This window comes from Balaenoptera physalus (assembly GCF_965194825.1).
Source record: "Balaenoptera physalus genome assembly, chromosome: 9".
Lineage (NCBI taxonomy): Eukaryota > Metazoa > Chordata > Mammalia > Artiodactyla > Balaenopteridae > Balaenoptera > Balaenoptera physalus.
In genome coordinates this window covers 25,423,728-25,445,394 of record NC_138888.1, presented here as the reverse complement: position 1 = coordinate 25,445,394, position 21,667 = coordinate 25,423,728, and the positions used below count along the sequence as shown (strand labels likewise).

The 21,667-nt window shown below is 45.2% G+C and overlaps 1 protein-coding gene and 1 long non-coding RNA gene across 10 annotated transcripts in view; one reads left to right on the top strand and one right to left on the bottom strand.

The window, feature by feature from the left end:
* NHSL1 (NHS like 1) overlaps positions 1 to 12,458 on the bottom strand; it is a 233,874-nt gene extending 221,416 nt beyond the window's left edge. For 7 of the 9 annotated variants that reach the window (XM_082474373.1, XM_082474382.1, XM_082474383.1 and 4 more), the window contains exon 1: positions 12,044 to 12,458. In XM_082474373.1, coding sequence (XP_082330499.1) covers positions 12,044 to 12,326 — 283 coding nt within the window. In that variant the 5' untranslated portion in view covers positions 12,327 to 12,458. The remainder of the gene's footprint in view (positions 1 to 12,043) is intronic. The other 2 variants (XM_082474377.1, XM_082474384.1) reach the window with 2 other exon arrangements.
* LOC309666959 lies at positions 423 to 20,799 on the top strand. The gene is made up of 3 exons (XR_014267423.1): positions 423 to 11,409; positions 11,501 to 11,604; positions 17,169 to 20,799. It is a non-coding gene; the product is annotated as an uncharacterized lncRNA (long non-coding RNA).
* The last annotated feature ends 868 nt before the right edge of the window (positions 20,800 to 21,667 follow it).

Below are 21,667 nucleotides of genomic sequence, written 5' to 3'. Positions count from 1 at the left end.
CCAAACAAATAATTAAGTCCAAAGTCTTAACTTTATTTACACTTCAATTTTGAAATACACTCAGAAAAACAAGTTAAAAGTTTTTTTAAAATAGTAAGGGCCGGGCTTCCCTGGTGGTGCAGTGGTTGAGAGTCTGCCTGCCAATGCAGGGGACACGGGTTCGAGCCCTGGTCTGGGAAGATCCCACATGCCACGGAGCAACTGGGCCCGTGAGACACAACTACTGAGCCTGCGCATCTGGAGCCTGTGCTCCGCAACAAGAGAGGCCGCGATGGTGAGAGGCCCGCGCACCGCGATGAAGAGTGGTCCCCACTTGCCACAATTAGAGAAAGCCCTCGCAGAGAAACGAAGACCCAACACAGTCATAAATAAATAAATAAATAAATAAATAAATAAAAGAACGTGAATTTCTTTAAAAAAAAAAAATAAATAACCAGAATAAAATAGAAAATACCTATCAACCCCTAGGCATATTCAGAAATTTTTCAATATTAAAATGAACTTAAAAGTTCACAAAAATTAACTAAAATCATGCAAATAAAATGTTTAAACACAGAACTCACCTATACCATATTTTGTCTCTACCACTTACCAGTTCTGTGACCTTGGGCAAATTACCTTACCTCTCAGTGCCCCTCAGTAAAATCAGTAAAGTGGGGGTGGTAATGTCTCTCTTACACAGTTTTTATGAGGATTAATGAAACTGGCCCACAGTAAGTAGCCTACAAATGTTAGTCATCGCATCAATGTTAATGTAAATACTTATTATTAAGCAGACTGGGCAATTTACAAGCAATATATTTAGATTATGTGAAATGTACTAATGGCACTCAAAGACATTTCTCCCACCCATTACACACCTTCATCCCCTGCCACCGTTATCATGAGTGAATTTGCCCCGTCCCCCTATTTTTCCACAGACTATTCATTTTTCAACTAAACCATCCAACATTTACAATAAAAGGAACAAGGTTAATCCTCATCTTTCCACAAAACAAGAACCAAAGTTGCAGCAAGAGATAGTTGACAGACCTTTGTTTTTAAATCTTGTTGAGCTTAATCTAAACAGACCCCATATGTTGCCAAGACAAGGTGCCCACCAAGGTGAGAAACCTTGAGACAGATTTCTAATTGCCATTTTGGTGAAGGGAAAAAGGAAATGTTACTTGTGTTTCAAGGGAAAAAGAAATGTAACTTCAGAGGAAAAACAGCAACATAATATTTATTAGTACAACAGGAAGGCAGCTCAACTAAAGAACCAATAAAGAAGGAAGGAGACAACTATCTTTTGACTCAACGATCTGTTTGCTGCAAGGATACAGAGAACCGTGGTATTGGACAAACAATCTTAGACATAAAATATGATGAATTTTTCAAGCAGATGGGGATAATGACAAAGACTTAGCAATCCACTGGACTAACAGATAAAACTCCAACACATCCTCTCCTAGACACTACTCATGAGTGCCATTGACAAGTTCTCAAATAAGTAAACACAGAACAAACCCTAGGAAGCACCAGGAGAAAAGAAAAAAAATTCTGTCTGCTTGATAACTCTTGTGTGAACACACAGACCCCTGGGAACATCATAAGGACTTCACTTGGGAGCCAAAGCAAAGTAAGAGATTGTCAGAGAGATGCACCCCAATGCTTCTCCTATTTAAAACAGCCTCTGGATGTCAGTGACCTGGGGGAAATTCTCACAATATAAGCTAGGTTTTAAAAGATCAGGACAAAAAATTATATAGCCACAGTGATGTTCCCCGTTCTGTTAAAAATGCTATCTATTGCTATACTTATAGATAGAGCCATACATAGTTATTAACCAGAAAAAAAAAAAGAGGAAATGGACACTCCCTAGGTTGTAATACTTTTTCTTCTTTATATTCTCTGTACTTTACAGGTCTGAAATATATGATGAATATACATTATAATTTTATAATCAGAACTGTTTGATGACATACTTTGCAAGGCTGAAAGCTTTTTTTTTTTTTTTTAAATATTTCAGCTTACTTTTTTTTTTAACTTTGGGTTTATTTATTTTATTTATTTATTTATTTATGGCTGTGTTGGGTCTTCGTTTCTGTGCGAGGGCTTTCTCTAGTTGTGGCAAGCGGGGGCCACTATTCATTGCGGTGCGCGGGCCTCTCACCATCGTGGCCTCTCTTGTTGCGGAGCACAGGCTCCAGACACGCAGGCTCAGTAATTGTGGCCCACGGGCCTAGTTGCTCCGCGGCATGTGGGATCTTCCCAGACCAGGGCTCGAACCTGTGTCCCCTGCATTGGCAGGCAGATTCTCAACCACTGCGCCACCAGGGAAGCCCCAAGGCTGAAAGCTTTTTAATGTACTTTTATTTACACAAAACTACACAGTAGGCTGTGTAATTCAATGATTAAGTTTCTGAGTCTACACTCATGAATAATGTTTAAGTTAGTCATTTCTACACTAATTCAGTACCAACCTTTGGTCTTAAGCAGGCTGACAACCAGGAAAAAAATAACTCAAATGTCCATAGTTGCTTCATTCAAATGTCTATGAGTGTCACTCTGCACTGTACTCTGCAGCCAAGGTAGATATAACCAAGCCAGTGAAGTTAAAATACCAAGCAGACCTCCGGATCATATGCATTTATTTAGTTAATGAAGTCACTATCTCAGAGTAAAACATTCCACACTAAAATTCAAATGCAGCCCTGTATCAGTAATAGTCCCCTCCCACGTCAGGAAGTAATTCACATGCAGCATGCTGGATATCCAGATAAAAGGCAGAAAATGCCCACTTTTAAATAAACTCAACTTACGCTGTGTTCTTACAAACATTTAACAGAAGCCCCTCCTCCCTTTTCCTTTGTTAATACAGGAAAAGATTAATCATCTCTTGTGAAGCTCATATTTTAAATGTGTCTAAATCAAAGCACTGGCAATAAAAAACATTTAAGAAGGTGCTTAGATTAACAATCCATTTCAAGATTAATTAATCTTGTTTTTCCCAAATCAACTGCATTCTCTGACAAAAAAAAAAAAGAGTTAACTTCGATTTTACAAATAAAAAAGAAACCGGCTTAAAAGACATACAGAAAAATAATGAAAATAATCACTTTGGATCACATATACAAATAAAGAAAGGCAATAGGACAATCCAGAAATTATATATTGATAGATAGCAAACGAAAGGAAAATAACATAAATTAACATTTTTATGTTTGCATGAAGAAATTCTGGAAGAATACAGAGAATTTAATAAAGTGGTTATTCTAGTGCAGTGGGGAAGGACAAGGCAGAAAGGGGACAGAAGCAGGAGTGAGACTTTTCAATGCATAACTTTGTATATATTTTTTTCAACCATGTAAATGTATTGCCTATTCAATAAATTAAATGAAAAGTTATGCTAAGATTCTTTGGAATGCATCATGATTTTCCACCAACCTTAGCCCTCATATAATGCAGAAGTAAAGAATCCCAGCTGTAGAGTCAGGCTACCTGGAGCTCCCTGAGGTGCCACCAGCTAGCTAAGTACAGCTGGAACATCCTGAGAGATGGAAGGCGGCGCCCTTGCCTAGACAGTGGTCACCGCAGCCAGACCATCAGCGGGGAGATGGCAGAGCGCCTCAACGGTCGTTCTCAGATGCCAACATAGTCAGGCATAACTTGGCTGTGCATAGCATAGCCTCCACGTAACTCGATTTCCTTTGCTATATATACATTGTGCTCTCCGAGTCCTCAGAACATTTCGTCGGATGTCTAATATAGCCATGTAGCCAGCCCGCATTTTATTTTACCGTGTGTTATTGCCGTTTTAATCAGCCAGTTACTGCACAATCCCCCACACGGTACTTTACCAGCTTTTAATCTGAAGGGGTAAAAAGTAGAGGAAAGAACAAGAGAGGATTTCCCTGCAGAATAACCAGAAACAGTTGTTTGTTCTCCCCAAGCAAGACACTGCTTTCCTCTGGGGGTGGGGGTGGGTAATTTCTTGTGAAACAAATCAGAAGAATAAGCGAAAATAAAAGAATACTAATGGAAGAAAATTCCCACCATCCCACAGGGGAAAAAAAAATCTTATTCCAGAAGGGAGGAAATGATGTTGTCAATAATGGTTAATTCCTTAATATTTACTTACATATTGAATCATTGACACCATACGGTAAAGTACCTGAAGAAGGACCCTGTTCCTCTTGTACCCCTCACAACTCACCACTAGCAGAATAACCCCAAATACACTTCATGAATGCAGGACTAGCCCGCCATCTTCAATGGACCAGATTCCTAACACGTAGCACAGACTGGTGTTTCCAAAACTCGGTTAATCAGAATGACCTGGGGGTACTTGTCAGCCAGGCGTGTTCCTGGCCTCACCCCAGACTTGCTGACTCAGAGTCTCCAGAATCTCTGGGAATCTGTTTTTAAACAGGGTCCAGGTGCATCTGATAACTCAGAAAGTGTGGGAAACACGAGGTGAATGAAATAGTGCTAACAACTGCTCTGTGTCCCAAGATGATGCCCAGGGAAAGCTGAGGTCTGAGCAGCTCCCCTCAAGTTCTGAGTGGGGATGTGAAATCAGGTAGGTGCTGACAGCTCCCTGGGCATCTGGGGTAAAGGGGACGCTCTTAGAGCTAAGAACCCAGTGGGAGCTGAGCTGGGTCTGCAGTTGCTACAAGGAGAAAGGAGGAAATGGAGGTGAAGAGGGCTCTCAGACATCCTCAGAAAGGCCCCGGGAGAAAGGCTCGCTCCTCCAACCCCAGCTCCACAGGCCAGACCCCTGGGAGGCAGAAAGAAACCACCACCCTTCCCACCTTCCTGTCAGGAATCACATGTACTTTAAGATCCTGGGCAGAACTCTCTGGTTTTCAAATGAGAAGTATCTATACGTTTATCTCCGACCAAAGCTTCATCTTCTAGGCTTCAGTGAGCGGCCTCAGATGGACTGGGCCCCCTGCAGTAGTACATGAACATCCATGGACCCTCAGATGCTAACTCAGCCTTCACTGTCATCAAAACAACAGCAAAGGCTAAATACACATTAGCTGTGTGCCAAGCACTGTGCTAAGTACTTCAGAGGCATGTCTCAAATTTCTTGCCTATATGCTAATAGTTTGAGAGGTTTCAAAACCAAAAAAGAAGGAAAAGGGAGAAGATCAAAAGACTTAAGAGTTTCCCCCGGTCCGCCCCCACCAGACATTTGCCAGGTTTCTGCCATATCCTCTTAGCATCAGCTTTCCTCATCTGAGTATAAAATATCATGACTTGAGAGACAGTACCGTAGAATGGTTAGGACAGGCTCTGGACACAGGTCTGCCTGGGTTCAAGTCCCAGCTCTGTTGCTTACTAGCTGTGAATGCAGACAAACAAATGATTTGTGGCTTAGCTGCATCATCTGCCAAACACAAATAATAATGGTATCCATTTCCTGGAGCTCTTGTACATAGTAAAGTGTCTGGCCTATAGCAAGTGCTCTGACATTAGCTGTCCTCACTATCAGACAATACAAAGTTGCCGAAAAGACAGCCCAATACCAGAAACGGGAATTGTGCTGCTGCCTAGATATTGATACCACTGATGTCATTTTTTTTGTTGGAGTGATGCTAAATGCTCTCACAGACATGTCATTTAATTCACAAGGAAAGGGACTGAGGCTGGGTCCTCCAGGGCCTTTTCTCAGAAGAATCCTCATTCAAAAACAGATGCTCCGGACTTCCCTGGTGGCGCAGTGGTTAAGAATCCGCCTGCCAATGCAGGAGACACGGGTTCGAGCCCTGGTCGGGGAAGATCCCACATGCCACGGGGCAACTAGTCCCGTGTGCCACAACTACTGAGCCTGCACACCACAACTACTGAAGCCCATGCACCTAGAGCCCGTGCTCCACAACAGAAGAAGCCACCACGATGAGAAGCCCACGCACCGCAACAAAGAGTAGCCCCTGCTCACTACAAATAGAGAAAGCCCGCACGCAGCAACGAAGACCCAATGCAGCCAAAAATAAATAAATAATTAATTAATTTTTTTTAAAAAAAGAGAGAGACATGTACCACAATGTTCACTGCAGCACTATTAAAACAAACAAACAAACAAAAAACAGATGCTCCATCTCTTTTGCTACATTTGTCTAAAGTGCTGCTAAGGCGCGCAGCACAAATGTAACATCCGCTACCACAACTGTAACATCATCCAGCACCATCCTGCTGGTTTTGAACTTCAAATCTTGCAAAATTAATTCATTCCAGGATATAAACCAATTTGAGCAGAAACAGAGTTAAATAAATAAGTTACTAGGTGCTTAGTTCGGTGCAAACCATTTTATTTTATACTTAAAATGTGATTTTTAAAACATATTAAAATGATAGCCAGAGGCAAACACTGTGTTATTCTTCTCTGTTTCTAAATTTTCTTCCAAAATATTAAGACTCTCAAAGATTTCTCTCCTATTATGTAAGCTTTTTCATTTGCTAGTCCCAATCCTAACACAATACGTACAGATGAAATTTTAATACTGGCTCTTCCTCTCATATAGCGGAAAACCAGATAGTTGCTTAATAAATCATTTCAACCTAAATGTAGGTAGCTTTTTAAACCAAGTAATTATAGTTTCAGTACCCAGGAGTCGAAGAGTAGATTGATGTTTCGGCTTAAGCAATATATGCTCATAATTTTTTTCAAAAATAACTCTCTTTTTAAGAAATCTAACATATGGCAAATGCATTTAAACAGTTCTCTTTCCAAAATGATGTTATCACTTTTCAAAGATGAAGAGGAAGCTATGAATGGACTGTGGGCAGGATATACGCAAGTTTGAAACAAGTACCTACCGGATCTGTTTGGAAAATGACTAACCCCTCAAGATGTGAAGCTCCATGCACTCCATGTGGGTAAAATATGAGTTAAAAGAGTCCGTACGGTCATAAATAATTGATTTTAGACACACTTTTTTAGATGCCTAACGATAAGAATCAGAGAGAGATTATTGATCAAAGTTGTATTTACAAGGTCATCTGAGATACTACTATTATCAGATAGTAACCCCTCATTAGCATCTCAAAATGCCAAAACTGGAAAGGCCCATAGAGGTTATTTTAGACAAAGTCTCTATTTTACACATAAGGAAAGGAGGTTTTGAATACATTGCTCCAAATCTGCATTAGAAAATGGCAGAGGTGAAGCCAGACTCAAGTCTCCCAATTCTCAACCCAATGAGCTTTCCTGTCTATTTCAGCACTCTTCCCGGTCCTCTAAGAACACAAGGGCACTTGTTAAGTATACTGGAGACTCCGGCTCAACAAGCTTTGGAAGGGTCTGGGAATCCGTAACTTAAACGAGAGTTCCAGGCAGTTCTTAAGGCCAGGCAAGTATGGGAAACACTGCTTCATCTCCTGCGGCCGCCTAAACCTGAGGTGCAATCTGGCCGCTCAGCTGTCAGTTTCTATTAGTACATTTAGGGACCATCCAGGGATTAGAGGTGGGTGGAGACCTCATTTCCACACCAACATCCTCCCCAGCATGTGGTATGTTTCAATGAAAGCAAGTCTTATGCCAATGTCACCAGAAATAACAAACATTTATCAGCAGGCAGGCAGGCACAAAAACAATCACACAACCTGTTCTTAAGAGTGCAGTGAAGTCTGTACTGTCTTCCCAACTCTGACAAGCACCTTGCATGAAAGACTACTCACTCTGAGAAAAAAGCAAAGATACTCTGACATCAGGACCAGCCAACCCTCTGGTTGGGTCAGTCATTGTGAGGTAGGACAATGCAGCTTGACACTTAAAGCACCACCCAGAAAGTATTAGGCTATAGTGTCTGCCTAGTAGAGACAATACAAACGCATACCTTGTTTATGCAAAAATAGTGCCCATACGATCTTTCTGCCAGCAAGCTACCCTGAATGCCATTTATCTCACCTATGAAGACTGTATACATTCTACCAAGGCCATCACGTACGGGTGCCCATGCTGAGTACCGCGCCAACCCCACGGAAGCACAGTTAACATACACTAAGGTGTGAACGGTGCCCCTACAGTCGTGCAACACAACAAACCTCCCTGAACTTAGAACACTTCTAGAATCTAAGGAGGAGAAAAATCTGCTTTTCTGGAACTATAAGGGAAAAAAGCCAGCAAATCATCTTTTTTCCGATTCTGTTTCGACAATCACATTTCGTATTCACCCAGGAAGCACTGTTAAGGTGAAGTTTGGGACTAGAAATCAGAAGACTCTATGTCTGTATATGTATACCTCTTACTAATTCCAGAACTTCCATTTCTTTGTCCATAAAACGGATATACTACAACCTGGCCTTCCTACCTCGCAAGAATTGAAAAACATTCTTTCAGTTATAAAAGTGCTACATAGTATAATGTTATTATTAATTATAAAAAGAAACAAATCACTCAGGGTTTAAAAATAATACAGGGCTGTTAGATCGAGTGTCTACTGATTTCTGTATAGAAAAGTCTGTTTCGATTACTTACAGAGCCAAGATGTAACTACCCAGATTTCTGGCCACTGTCACTATTCTCAATGGGAACTTATTTTGTCAGCAGAATTAACGACATTTGACTTTTATGGAAGTATACTCATAACCTTAAAGAGGCAGAAAGTTTACTCTTTCATTTGTTTTTAAAGTAATTGTCGGGACTTCCCTGGTAGCACAGTGGTTAAGAACCTGCCTGCCAATGCAGGGGACATGGGTTCTATCCCTAGTCTGGGAAGACCCCACATTCCGCGGAGCAACTAAGCCCGTGTGCCACAACTACTGAGCCCGCATGCCACAACTACTGAAGCCTGCACACCTAGAGAAGCCACTGCAATGAGAAGCCCGCACACTGCAACAAAGAGTAGCCCACGCTCGCCGCAACTAGAGAAAGCCCATGCACAGTAACAAAGACCCAACGCAGCCAAAAATAAGTAAACAAAATGTTCCTTTTAAAAAAATAAATAAATAAAATAAAATAAAAGCAATTGTCTTGTTCATGCAGACTTGCAGCAGTCAGTGTAACAGTCCCTCCCAAAGGTTTTTGTAGTTATTCTTCCTGACACTGAGCACTAGGAAACTAAATATTAGTTCAGTTCAAATATCGATTGAGCTGTCGCATTCCAGGCACTGTTTTAAACTTTGGAAAAACAAAGATGCAGCCATCCTTGACCTCAGGAGCTTGCTATCTAGCAGAGGGGAGCAGAAATGAATAGAGGATTTCAGCCCACACTGGTAAACGTGGGGATGGAGGGACCGAACAGATGCCTATACTGGATGCCATGGGAACCCTCCCTCCAACCTGGTGGTGTTGGGGGAAGCATTAGGGGAGTCTTTAAGGATAAGCAGGAGGGAAAAAATGATGTATGTTATCCCCAATTATAACAAAAAAATTATTTTGGATGACTACCTATGAGATTTTGAGGAATGGCAAACTTGACTAAATACTTCTCAGAATTATTGAGGCAAGGCTCGTCCACAGGACTAAAATGCTGTTTCTGTATTGGAAAGATAAAAGTGTATACGTTTTTTAAACAGCTCCACTCACACCCTTGATTATAGTAGAGACCCATCAGGCAGTGAAATATACACTGCTGCTGCACTCTGGCTTCTGATAAACTGTTCAGTTCTGTTACTTGCTCCTTGGGAGACTCATTACAAGGTTTATCTGACAAGAAGGATGAAATTAAATGGTCATTGTCATCCTTGGGACTGTTTATGTAATGTATCTAAATTGTTCCCCATTCCCACGTGACCCTAAAAGGGGCAGGATATATGCAGTGGGACAGGAGGCGAGTCAATCAGGTCTGGGCTCCAGGTCCAGCTGTGCCATTAGCCCACCACCTAACCTGGGGCGAATCACTTCAACTCTCTTGGACTCGATTTCCTCCCTTGTTAAGAGTTAATGAAAGAGATGTCCTTTACAGGCAGTTTCAAGTCTAAAAGTCTATGCGTCCATTCTAATGTAGCATGTTATTCTCTAGACCTGCCTAAAAGGGGACCAAAATGACTTCAAAATGTAGCTTTTACACAGGAACAAGACATTTAAAAAAAAAAAGAATCCTAACAGAGTCTAAATAAGATGAATGCATAGTGTTGCAATGCATCTTAGCATATAAAAAAGTTAAGTGTGTGAGGTGAAAAACCACAAAAACACCATGTCTTTATAGTTCAGCTTTCTTCTCTATATGTGTACTTCCACTCTCAGACATAATTATATTTAATAAAAGCCTTCCTTCTCCATCATTAAAAAGAAGGATGAGCCAGGTTTTCCAGTATGAAATCAAAGCCAAAGATTCAAAGAAACTTGTGAAAAGTTTTGAAGAGAGTTACTTCAGTCACTAATTAGGACAACCTTAGTTAATTCAGGGAACTTGGGGGATTTTGACTATGAACCTTAGCTATTGGTGCATATGTATGAAAAGAGAGAAAAGTGATATGTTCAAATGTAAAACAAAACTGGCAAAAGAAGGAGTTCTTGACCTCCAGGGAGTTTTCTCTTGTCTTTCAGTTCCCACAATAGATCAGTTCACCTAGCAGTCAGATCTGCCTCATCACAGCATTCCTCAAGGGTGAAATTCTCCTTCACCTACACACAGACACTCTACACGGGAAAGGCACAGAAGCATCTAGTGATTACTGGGATGACAATGACATTCCACTAAGACAGTATATCCTGATGCATGAGGTCAGTATTCACATTAAGTAGATATATTCTTGTTATGTCCAACAACTTTATGAGACCATTTTGACTTTTTTTCCCCCTTTCTAACTTTTTTTTGGTGGGGGAGGAATGGGGGGAACTCTCCCTGGTTGAGAACAGCCCACAACTTATAAGGATGTGTTGACAGCAATATCAGAGAGATGAACTGTAAAATGTAAAACCATCACATAACTTCACAACTTGGAGAAAGATGTATTACAGCAAACAATCTCACCAGTATTAAAGTACTAAAAACTTGAACTGTTTCAGTTGTAAAGTGGTAAAATATAGCTAAGCTTTTCTAGCAAGGATGAAAAAAAAAAATGTAAACCAGCTATTCAAGATTGCATATGAAGTGATTCTAAGAGAGACAGTATTTCATCCACAGCTGCTGAAATCTAGGCGTGTTTTACACCAACACCTCCCCTCCCACCCTGCAATGCATCAACCATCTCCACTTTACTCTTTACACTGAGGAATATGACCAAGTCCATGTACCAAAAGGGGAGAAACCACATAAACATCACACTGAAAGTTTCTCTACTTTGGGCCAACAGGAAATTCCAGTTACTTCATTCACTGGAGCTGGTTAAGCTGCTGAAATGAAATAGATGCTTGGAGAGATCACTACCTCAGGACAGAGACTTGATTTTCAGAGTTGGGGGAGGTTAGACAAAGACGAATGGGATGCCGAGTCTCACTACGAGGTCAAGGCTCCCAGAATTATAAAGAGCTGGTGGGTCAGTGAAGGGGCCGGGGGTCGGGAAGAGGCAAAAATTGGCACCAAAAAAGAAAACGCTGAACTAAAAGCGGACTTTCGTTTGTACGTAGGTAAGAGCACCGGTCAGAGAGGTGAATGCAGCCCCAACGCTCGCTGAGATCCTCAGAGATTTTCACAAACGGATCCTCCTGAAGTCTCAAGCACTGGAATCACCGTAAGTCCATACCTATGTGGTACCCTGCTTCTCCAACAGACTACCTTTCCCTGACCCTTCTCCCACGACCTCGGCTCCTCCTCTGCCTACAGCGCCCCCGGGGCTCCTCTCAGCCTCCCACACAGACAAACAAGAGGGAAGGAGCGGACAGCGGGACGGGGCCAGCCCAATTCTCACACTCCATCAGGGCGCCCACTCCTTCGAGGCGGCCAGGAACCTTCGGAACCCGAGAGCGCCACACGCGCCCGCCACCTGCACGGCCGCCGGGTCTCGGGTCCCGCCGTCCCCACTCGAGAGCCCGACCCTCGCGCTGGGCCGGGGCTCCGGGGTTCCGCGCGGATGCCCGAGAGCCGGCTCGGGGCCGCCAGGGGGCGGGAGGGAGCAGCAGGCTGGGCGCCTCCCCGCCTCGTTCCCCTCCCCCGAGCCGCTGGCCACTCACGGATTTTCACTCGGCGGTGGTCGAGGCGCGCGGTGGCGGCGTGCAGGGCGTCGAGGCGGCGGTGCAGCGCTGCGGTGCGGCGGCCCAGGGCGGCCGCCTGTCCCTCGAGCTCGCCGAAGATGTCCCCGGCGCAGCGCGACAGGTCGGCGAGCTGCTCCAGCAGGCAGACCAGGGCGTGCGAGCTGACCTGCTCCAGCGAGCGGAAGAGCGGCGCGCCCGCCGCCCCGGCCGCCTCCGGCTGGCGCAGCCGCGCGGGCTCCACGGTCCTCTGGTGGAAGGGCATGGCCGGGCCGGGCGGCGCGGGCGAGCGCGGCACTCAGTCCGGCCCCCGTCGGCGCGGGGCGCCAGTCCGCATCCAACACAAAGAAAAGTCCGGGCGGCGGCGGGGCGCCGAGGGGGCAGCCGGGAGGCTCCTACCCGCCGGGGAGCGGCGAGGCGGGCGGGCGGGCCGGACCGACGGGCGGGCGGGCGGCGAGGAGGAGCGGCGGCCGCCCGGGGAGCCGCGGGGAAGGGCTCCGGAGGGTCCGAGCGGCGGCCGCCTGGCGCCCGGCGGCGCCCTTCCAGCCGCCAGGGTTCCCGGGCCGCGCGGCCAAAGGAAGTTCGAGCAGCAGCTCCCGGGCTGGGGGCGCGGCGGGCGAGGCAGCGAGTGGAGACGCGAGTCCCGCTGAAGTTTGCAGGGAGGCAGGAAAGAGCCGGCGGCTCCTTCCCTCCCTCCCGATTGGAGAGGGAGGAGGAAGCGGGGGAAGTGCCGCCGACACCGGGCGAGAGGGAGGGGAGGCGAAAGAAAGGAAAGGGGGAGGAGAAAAGGGCCGGCCCGGGGAACCACCTGCGGCTCCCGCGGCCGCCGCGCCCAGCGCTCGCGGGGAGGTGGTGGCCCCGCGCCTGGACGCACCCTGGCGGGCCGGGCACGGCCGCCCGGTCCGGGGGTTCCCACGTCGCCGCCCCACTTCCCGTCAAAGCCCCCCCCGGCGGTTGGGCAGAGCCCTCGCCCGACCCCCGGCCCCCGCGCGGGGAGGGGTGGGGCGCCGCGGGGCGGAGACACGGGGGCGGCGGCGGCGGCGAGCCCAGCTCCGGCTGCTCACCTGCGCTTCTGTCCGCGGGGCCCGGGTCAGCGCGCCCTGCTCGCCGGCGACCCCCCGGGGCCTCTGTGGGTCCCCCTAGGTTCTCCCAGTCCCCCTCTGGAAGGTGGCCACGGCTTCCGGGCCGCTTCGGTGGATCTAAAAGAGGACCTCGTTAAATCGCCCAGTGGCCAGGGGTTCTGTAGCCGACTAGGAGTGCGCGCGTCCGAACTGGGGGGCGGGGAGGATTCTAAGGACTTCTTTTTGGAGATGCTTCAAGTGAGTTTTTCTTAGCAAAATGGCTCCTCCTGTGGCTCCCTCCCCTCCATCTGGAAGGGTCCTGGAGAAATGTGCTGAATCTGGGTTTCTTGCCCCAAGCATGTGAGAGAGAGAGAGAGTGAGTGTGTGTGTGTTGGGAAAGTGGGGAGCGAGGGTGGGGGGGGGGGGACGGGGGAGAGGGCGGCCCAGAACCTAGAACCCTGAATTCGGTGCCTGGAAGACGTTTAAGCTAAATGCTATTGAGATCATGGTCATGGGACGCCCCACTAACTCAAACCTTCTGGTTAGAAGTATTTGAGGAGACTGAGTCCAATACCCTGAAGCTAAAATCTCACTGGCCTCCTCGCTATGTTTGCTCAGCAAAGGAATCTCGGTTCTTCGGTTTCTGCCCCCCAAGTGACCCGAATTGCTGTGCTGTTGGGTTGCAGTTTGGGAATCAGTCTCCCAGAGCTGTGCTGATTTTACTACAAAGTGGATTCCCTTTCTCTGGGAGACAGGAGACATGCAAGACAAACAGGCCTAAGGGAGCACCTTCAGATGAAAGTTAATAGATAGAAATGGGTTTTGGTCTTTCCCTTGTACAGCTGATCATTTTTCACAGTATGGGCAAATAACAGTCTCATAGATCACCCACTCTGACAACCTTCGGGTTATTATGAGGCACAAAGGAACTGCTGCTGTCCCTGAAAAAAATGCTTTGAAATTTATGAAGCACCGTATAAACATCAGGTACAGTATAAAAGTGTGTGATTCCCTCAAGAAGCATTTGTTGAGCGCCTGTGTGTGAAGCACTGGCTAGAAATAAGATACAGTCAGCAAAGCTGGCTCCATCCCAGCCATCAGGGGGCTCCCGGTGCAGGGAACCAGAAATAACATTTTGAATTCACAAATAATTCACCTATTTAAAGTATACAATTCAGTGGATTTTAGTATATTCAGTGTTACGCAAACATCACAATTTTAGAACATTTTAATCACCTCCTCCTCTATCCCCCCCTCCACCAAAAAAGCAGTTCTCTTCAATACTCACTCATCTTTTTGTTTCTATGTGTCTGCCTCTTCTGGACATTTCATATAAAGGAAATTACACAATATGTGCCCCTTTGTGTCTATCTTCTTTTGCTTAGCATCCTGTTCTCCAGGTTCATCCATGTTACACCCTATATAAGTGCTTCAGTTCCTTTTATGGCTGAATAATATTACGTTGCATGGATATACCACATTCATTTATCCATTCATCCGTTGATGGACAGCTGAGTTTCCACTTTGGGGCTATTATAAGTACTGCTGCTATGCACATTCATGTACAAGTTTTTGTGTGGATATAGGTTTTCATTTCTGTTGAGTATACACCCAGGAGTAGAACTGATGTGTCACACGGTAATTGTGTTTAACTTTTTGAGGAACTGCCAGACCATTTTCCAAAGTAGCTGCACCATTTAACATTCCCACCAGCAATGTATAAGGGTTCCAATTTCTCCACATCCTCACCAATACTTGATATTATCTTTTTAATTCTAGCCATCCTAATGGTTGTGAAGTGGTATCTCATTGTGGGTTTGATTTACATTTCCCTGAAAGCTAATGATTTGGAGCATCTTTTCATGTTCTTATTAGCCATTTGTTTCTCTTCTTTGTAATAAGATAGCATACATTTGTGGAGAAATGTCTGTTCAGAAATTTTGTCCATTTTTGAAAGACTGGATTATTGTCTTTTTGTTATTAAGAAGGAATTGGTCTTTACATAGTCTAGATACATGTCCTTTATCATGAATAACACTAACTGCTTCAGCAGACTGTTGTGGTTCAGCATTGTTCATTAATTTATGCATTCATCCTTCTCATCCCTTGAGACTGTCGTCTTGGTCTGCAAAGAAATATGGTTTCATCACATAAACTAATATAAGGGGAGCAAGGACATTTTTGTTAATTTGTAATCCTGGGGCAATATGAATAGAATTTTTTAATAAAATGATTTCAGTACTCCAGACGCTGAATTTAAGCTCTCCACGTAACCAGAACATTGAATAAACAGGATCCGTGGAGTGTACCCATAAAAGCAACTCAATTTTTGTTGCCTGCTGCCCCGTTAAAAATCAGTTCAATAAGGATAGTTCTTCCCCTTCCACTTAATGACAACTCAAGCAGTCCCATAACTATTTTGTTCTCTCTCAGGCAACTGAAAATCCTGCTATTACTTAGAGATAAGACATGCTCTTATTTCAGTAATTAAAATCTTGCCCCTTCCCCAGCAGGGCTTTCTGTGGGCAGAAGTCAGGCAAAGGGCTTTGTCCTCCATCTCATCCTCCCCGGCCAGCTTGCTAACGATCATAAGGGGAGGGAGGAGTGGGGCAGCAGGAAAGTTTATAAGGTACTGGTACTCTGACAAAAAGGGCATCACACCCTCTGGGCCTGATGGACGTGTGAAGCCAAATCTTTCATGAACACTTCTGTGGCCCCTACAGGGAATGTTTGAACATACTTCCTGAGACGCTGGCAAGGAAGTCTCTCAGTCTTGGTTTTCCTTGAGTCCACTCCGCACAGACTCTCGCTGTTGGGTCCTCTCAACTCTCCAGCAAGACCTTTTAGGCAGAATCCCTTTCAAAATGACCCCAAGCTGACCTTCCTACTGTGGACTCCCATATGGTCTCTGAGATTCACACATTTCTAGAAAGCTTATGGTTGAAAGGTAGAACAACTTCCTCCCAGACATGGCCCCCTACCCTGCCCCATAGGATGCAGTCCCTTCCTCAGGTGGGAATCTGGCACCATCCACTGTCAGCTTGGAGCCTACAGCACGCGCTCAGGGGTTCTGAGAAAGTCCTCACCTGGCTTGGTGGTAGATGCCAGCGCCCCTACCCTTGCGGAGTGAGGCCAGAACTCCCCGGGCAGCTCCATCCAAACAAACCCTCCTCCCAAAGCCCTCCCTGCAGTAACCTCTTTTGTAGCCTCTGTCTGAAGAGGTATCTCATCAGTCCTCAACCACTTAATACTTTGAGATTTCCACCTTGTAGTCTCCATCCTAACTCATTTTGGTATCTGATAGCTGTCATTTCCTGGTGCATCAGTCACAACTTCCCAATTAACATCCTGTAAAATAATATATATAACAGAAAACACTATGCTAATTTATTCCAAGAAGAATTTAATGCCACCTACTAAGTTAAGGAAAGTAGGAAAAGAATCTCATTTGGGAGAGAAGTGGTTTGGTGTGACATGCAGTTAGAAGGATCTGATGGGTAGGTAAAGATCTGAGGGTGGAATTCAGATAAGGTTTGGGAGCCGTAGAGGTAATACTTAAAGGTAATACTTAAATACATGAGAACAGATGTCCTAAGAGCTAATAGATGACTAAGTGTAAGGATGGATGAGCAGAGAGCTAAGGTCCAAGTCAGGGAAAGGCCCCAGCCAGCAGGCAAGAGGAGAAGAAAGGAGATTGAAAGAAAACAGAGGAGGAAATCTGAGTGGTGGCTTTCACCAATCCCTAGGGTAGCGGGGCTTCAGACTGAAAAAGTGGCCAAAACGAGGCAGGTAGAGGTAAGTGGGGAAGGGGTTATTGGCAACCTTCAAAAGAACAATTCCATTATGACAGTGGGGGCAGAAGCCAGATATCAGTGATATGAATAGAGAGGATATATATAGAGAGAGGATATCTGTGTGTGTGTGTGTGTCTGTGTGTGTATGGGTGTGTGTGTATGGAACATTCATAGAGAAAACTGCCATGAAAAGAAGCTCAAAAACGGATTCGATAAGGCATTATTATCAAAACATTTTTCCCCTCAAAGTAGTGCTTGAAAACCACTGGCTCAAGATGGCGCTCAAGGTCTGGCTCAAGATGGCGCTAGGAAAACCAGGACACTGCCCACCCTAGTGGGCCATCCTCCCCCTTTCTGCTGACAGAACTCACCTTGTGTACCAGTATGTCCAGCCTCTTGAGATGTCATAATCCTTCTGTCCTATCCTGGTTTGACAGTGAGTGGTCAGGTGTGAACCAAATCTAAGCCAATAAATTTTAAGGGGAAGTGGGAGCCTTCGAGAAATATTCACCTCCTTGATGAGAGGGGAAAGAACAGAGAAGACTCTCTCATTGTCATCTCTCTGGTCAGACCCCTGCCTCCTGCCTTTGGATGCACTCCAATCGTGATGGGATATCTGGAACTGTGGCAGGATCTTGAGACCATGAGAGGCAACCCAGAAGAATGAAAGCCATCATGCAAAAACTGCACTTGCCCCATCAGGATGACCCCATATGCACTTAAGGGGTAAATCCTCGTGGTCTGGGGCCCAGGAACATTAGCATCACCTGGGATCTCATTAGAACTATAGAATCGCAGGCCCCAGATTGACTGAGAATCTGTTTCAACAAGCTCCCCAGGTGAATCAGATGTATTGTAATATTTTAGTTTGAGAAGCACTAAACTGTTGGTTGGATTTTTCTGTTACTTCAGTTGAATACAGGAATTTATGAGGGGAAGAAGTAGTGGGTGATCAAGGGATTGAAGATTCTGGAGACAATTAAGTGAATATGGAAGGAAGAGACCAAGAATACAAATGAAGTTGCCAGAGGGCCTAGATCTCAGTAAGACGGGAGCAGAAACCATCCATTTGGAGGGGATATAAGAAAGGAAATGTGGGGAGTTTCTTAGCAACTCAACAAGTGGAGAATACAAGAATTACTGAATGACAGCTCAGGTGAGTTGGATGGCTTGAGTAAGAGGTACATGGATCTAACTTTTCTGCACTCTAGAAGCCCCAGAACAGAGAGAGCAGACGGTTGCAAATTAACACAGTGGGAACTTCAGGGGGATCAAGGTCACGATGAAGGTCATCATTAAAAGGCTGTCTGTGGAGTATGAGGTGGATTGGAGAATGTGGTGGACAAACATAAGTAAACGGCCTGAGTTCGAGGGGAGAGCTTCCAGCATGCAGTCCTGGGAAGGCCCAGAACTTCACGGAATGGGCCTGAAGTGGCTGCAGGAGAATATCAGAAAAAATAGGCACGAACGTGGTGATTAGAGAAGGGGGCACCAGATATGAAATCTCAGAGATAGAACAATGACTTATGGTTATGTGAATGGAAAAAAGAAATGTTCTTAATGACAAAGGAAAGCAAACTGCATCAACCAACTAGGGGATGTACAGTTGATGTCTACTTCTTGATACGTATCCAAAAGGTAAAAATTAAAATCTGCCTTTAATGGAAATAAAATATTTGCCCCATTTGAAACAAAATATTTTCTACAGTGCTCAATAAATCTTTTTTGTCCCTATAGTAGTCAGTAATCTTATCAAAAAGGACTCAAACTTTACATGATAATAGATATGGGTTTCACCTCAGGGTTTATGATAAAAATTGACACCAACTGTATTCGTTTCCTCAGGCTGCCATAACAAATTACAAACTGGATGGCTTAAAACATCAGAAATGTATTGTCTCACTATTCTGGAAGCTAGAAATATGAAATCAAGGTGTCAGCAGGGCCCTGCTCCCTCTGAAACCTGTCGAGGAGAATCCTTTCTTGTTTCTGGTATTTGCCAACAATCTTTGGTGTTTCTTGGCTTAGAGGTGGATGCATCAGTCCAATCCCTGCCTCCGTTGTCACATGGCCACATTCTCCCCACGTGTCTCTGTCTCTATGTCTCTACCCTTCTTATAAGGACACCAGTCACACTGGATTAAGGGCCCACCCTACTCCAGTAAGACTTCATCTTAACTTATTACATCTGCCAAGATCCTACTGCCAAGGAAGGTCACAGTGTGAGGTACTGGGGGCTAGAACTTCAACATACCTTTTTAAGGGACACAATTAAACCAGTAACACTAACCCAATGAGATGGCAGAATCAACTGTTTTTAGGTTAATTATTTAGATCAAGAGAATCTTCATGCCTAAATTACTAGAGGCAGAAAGCAATGGCATATTAAACTCCCAGGTCCCAGCTTGGGACCTTTCTGGGTGAGGCAGGGGGTGCTGGGAAGGGTGACAGGATAGAAACAATGGGGGAGGCTGGTGTTCTGGTCTCTGGTCACAGCCCTCATGTCGGTTGTTCTGTGCAGCTGTCACCCCTCTTCCTCCATTCATAAATTCTGCAAGGGATCGGGCTCTGCCCTTGACTCTGTTGATCTCTGCTCAACAGTCAACAAGAACTGAGAAAGCAGAAAGGAGCCCTGAGGTCCGAGACTACATCTGTACATGAAACCATGACTAGCGCTCTGTATTCACACTTTTCCATTAACATATTTGAAGAGAGAATAAAGAGAAATCCTATTAAATCAACTCCAGAACCAAAGTGGTAGAAGTTTATATACTTTGTAAAGACTCCAAAAACTAGTGGAAAGCAAAATCAGAAGTCCTGATAGAGTATACAGTATTTTCCAACTTTTTGATACATAGTACAAATTGTTATTGTATGAAAAGTCTCATGGTTGATACACTATTAGTATCACTTACCCAGTAGGAAAAAATGCAACAAATTATCATAATGTGAAAAAGACACAATAGGCACAGTGGGGTGTAACATGTAACATTCAGTCCAGGAAATATACTGTAGTTTATATGTGGGATTTGCCAAGTGATAGAAATTTCTGTCCAGTCAGTCTGGAGACATCTGTAAACCAAAGAGTCTTCTGCTTTTAACAGACACTGGCAGGCAAGTGGTAATTTTCCCCAAATTAAAAATGACACTGGTCTTTGATTAGCCAGAGAGATCTTCCTCAAATGCAAATCTGATTATGGCCCTCAGCTAGAGAACCTTCAAAGCATTTCCAATACCTTTAGGATTATCCTTAATGGGGGGCTTAAAGCCTGAAGGTGTGGTCCTGCCTTTCTCTCCAGCCTCTACTCTCGCCCTCACCTGAGAGTGGGGCGGGCCGTACAGACTCAACATTTTCTTCAGTTAAAAGAGTCTCTCCCGGGACTTCCCTGGCGGTCCAGTGGTTAAGACTCCGCGCTTCCACTGCAGGGGGCACGGGTTCGATCCCTGGTCAGTGAGGATCATGCATGCTGCGTGGCATGGCCAAAAAAAAAGTCTCTCCCTCCTCCTCCCCTCCCCCCCTTATTCTCTTCTTTATAGTTCCCTTGACTCCCCCCTTCAGATGTTCACTCACATCACTTCCTTGACTAAACCTGCCCTCACCTCCCCAGCCAGGTCAGTTCTCCCTATCATCAGGCACTGAACTTCTCCTTCTTGAACATATGAGAGTTTGTATTTATACATTCATGTCATTTTTAAATTAATATCTATATTAGTCAGGGCTCTGAAAGGAAACAAATCAACTCAGATGGTTCAGTTAAGAGAACTGAACAAAGATAAGACGTTACAGAGGTGTGAGCAGGTTAAGAGAGGCATCAATGGGTGCTGAGACCCCCGGACTAGCAGTAGTGGGCAGCCTGTGGGGCCCCTGGGTTTGAAGGGTGTGAGGGGACTGACCTCGTCCACCGGCAGCTGGGGGGCTGGTGGCCGACGGGCATCAGCCAAATCCCTCTTTGGGACTTGTCCTCCACTAAAAGGAACTTCCTTACTGAAGACATGCCCTTCCCTAGAGGCAACCACACACAATGGCTGGTCTACATGGAGGTATAAATGTCCCGCCCACTTGCCCAGTTGTGACGACTAACTGCAGGGCCATCCCAACACATTCTGCCCAGTCCTGCTTCCCTCACTACCCCACCCCAAGTAGCAACCCCAAGTAGCAACCCCAAGCACTCACTCCTCAGCAAACCTTCTACAGACAGAGTATCAGAGTCTGTTTCCCAAAGAACCTGACCTGGAAAAAAAGCCCAGGGGAAGGAAGTGTTCTCAAAGCACCATACAAGCTGGTGCCATGAGAAGGAGGTCACTTGTAAACTGAAGAAGTGCATTCATTGCCAAAAAATGTAGCCCTTGAGCAGGAAGAGAACGGGGTGGGGGGGGAATATCCCAATCTCTCCTCTCCCCACTTTCAATCTCTTGCCGGTACTTCACATTGGTGGGAAGCTGGCCCAACATCCTGGGCTAGAACAGATCAGGTAATAGTTGTGGTGGGCAGAGGGGAGCAGACACAAATGGAGGTTAATCAGAACAGCCCACCTTTCCCCCTCAGCATCCATTTCTGCTCTTCCCTCAATGAAGAAACTCTGACCCCCAACATGTGGGAAACACCCCTAGCTACTGTCAGCCACAGGATGCCAATTCAGTTATGTTCTGAGCAGGACCTAAACTGCAATGTTAACTACCTTCAGAACCTCATATGGGGTAGCAGGAAAGGAGGGGAGGATAAAGAAAGAGAAATCAATTAGCATAAGTTA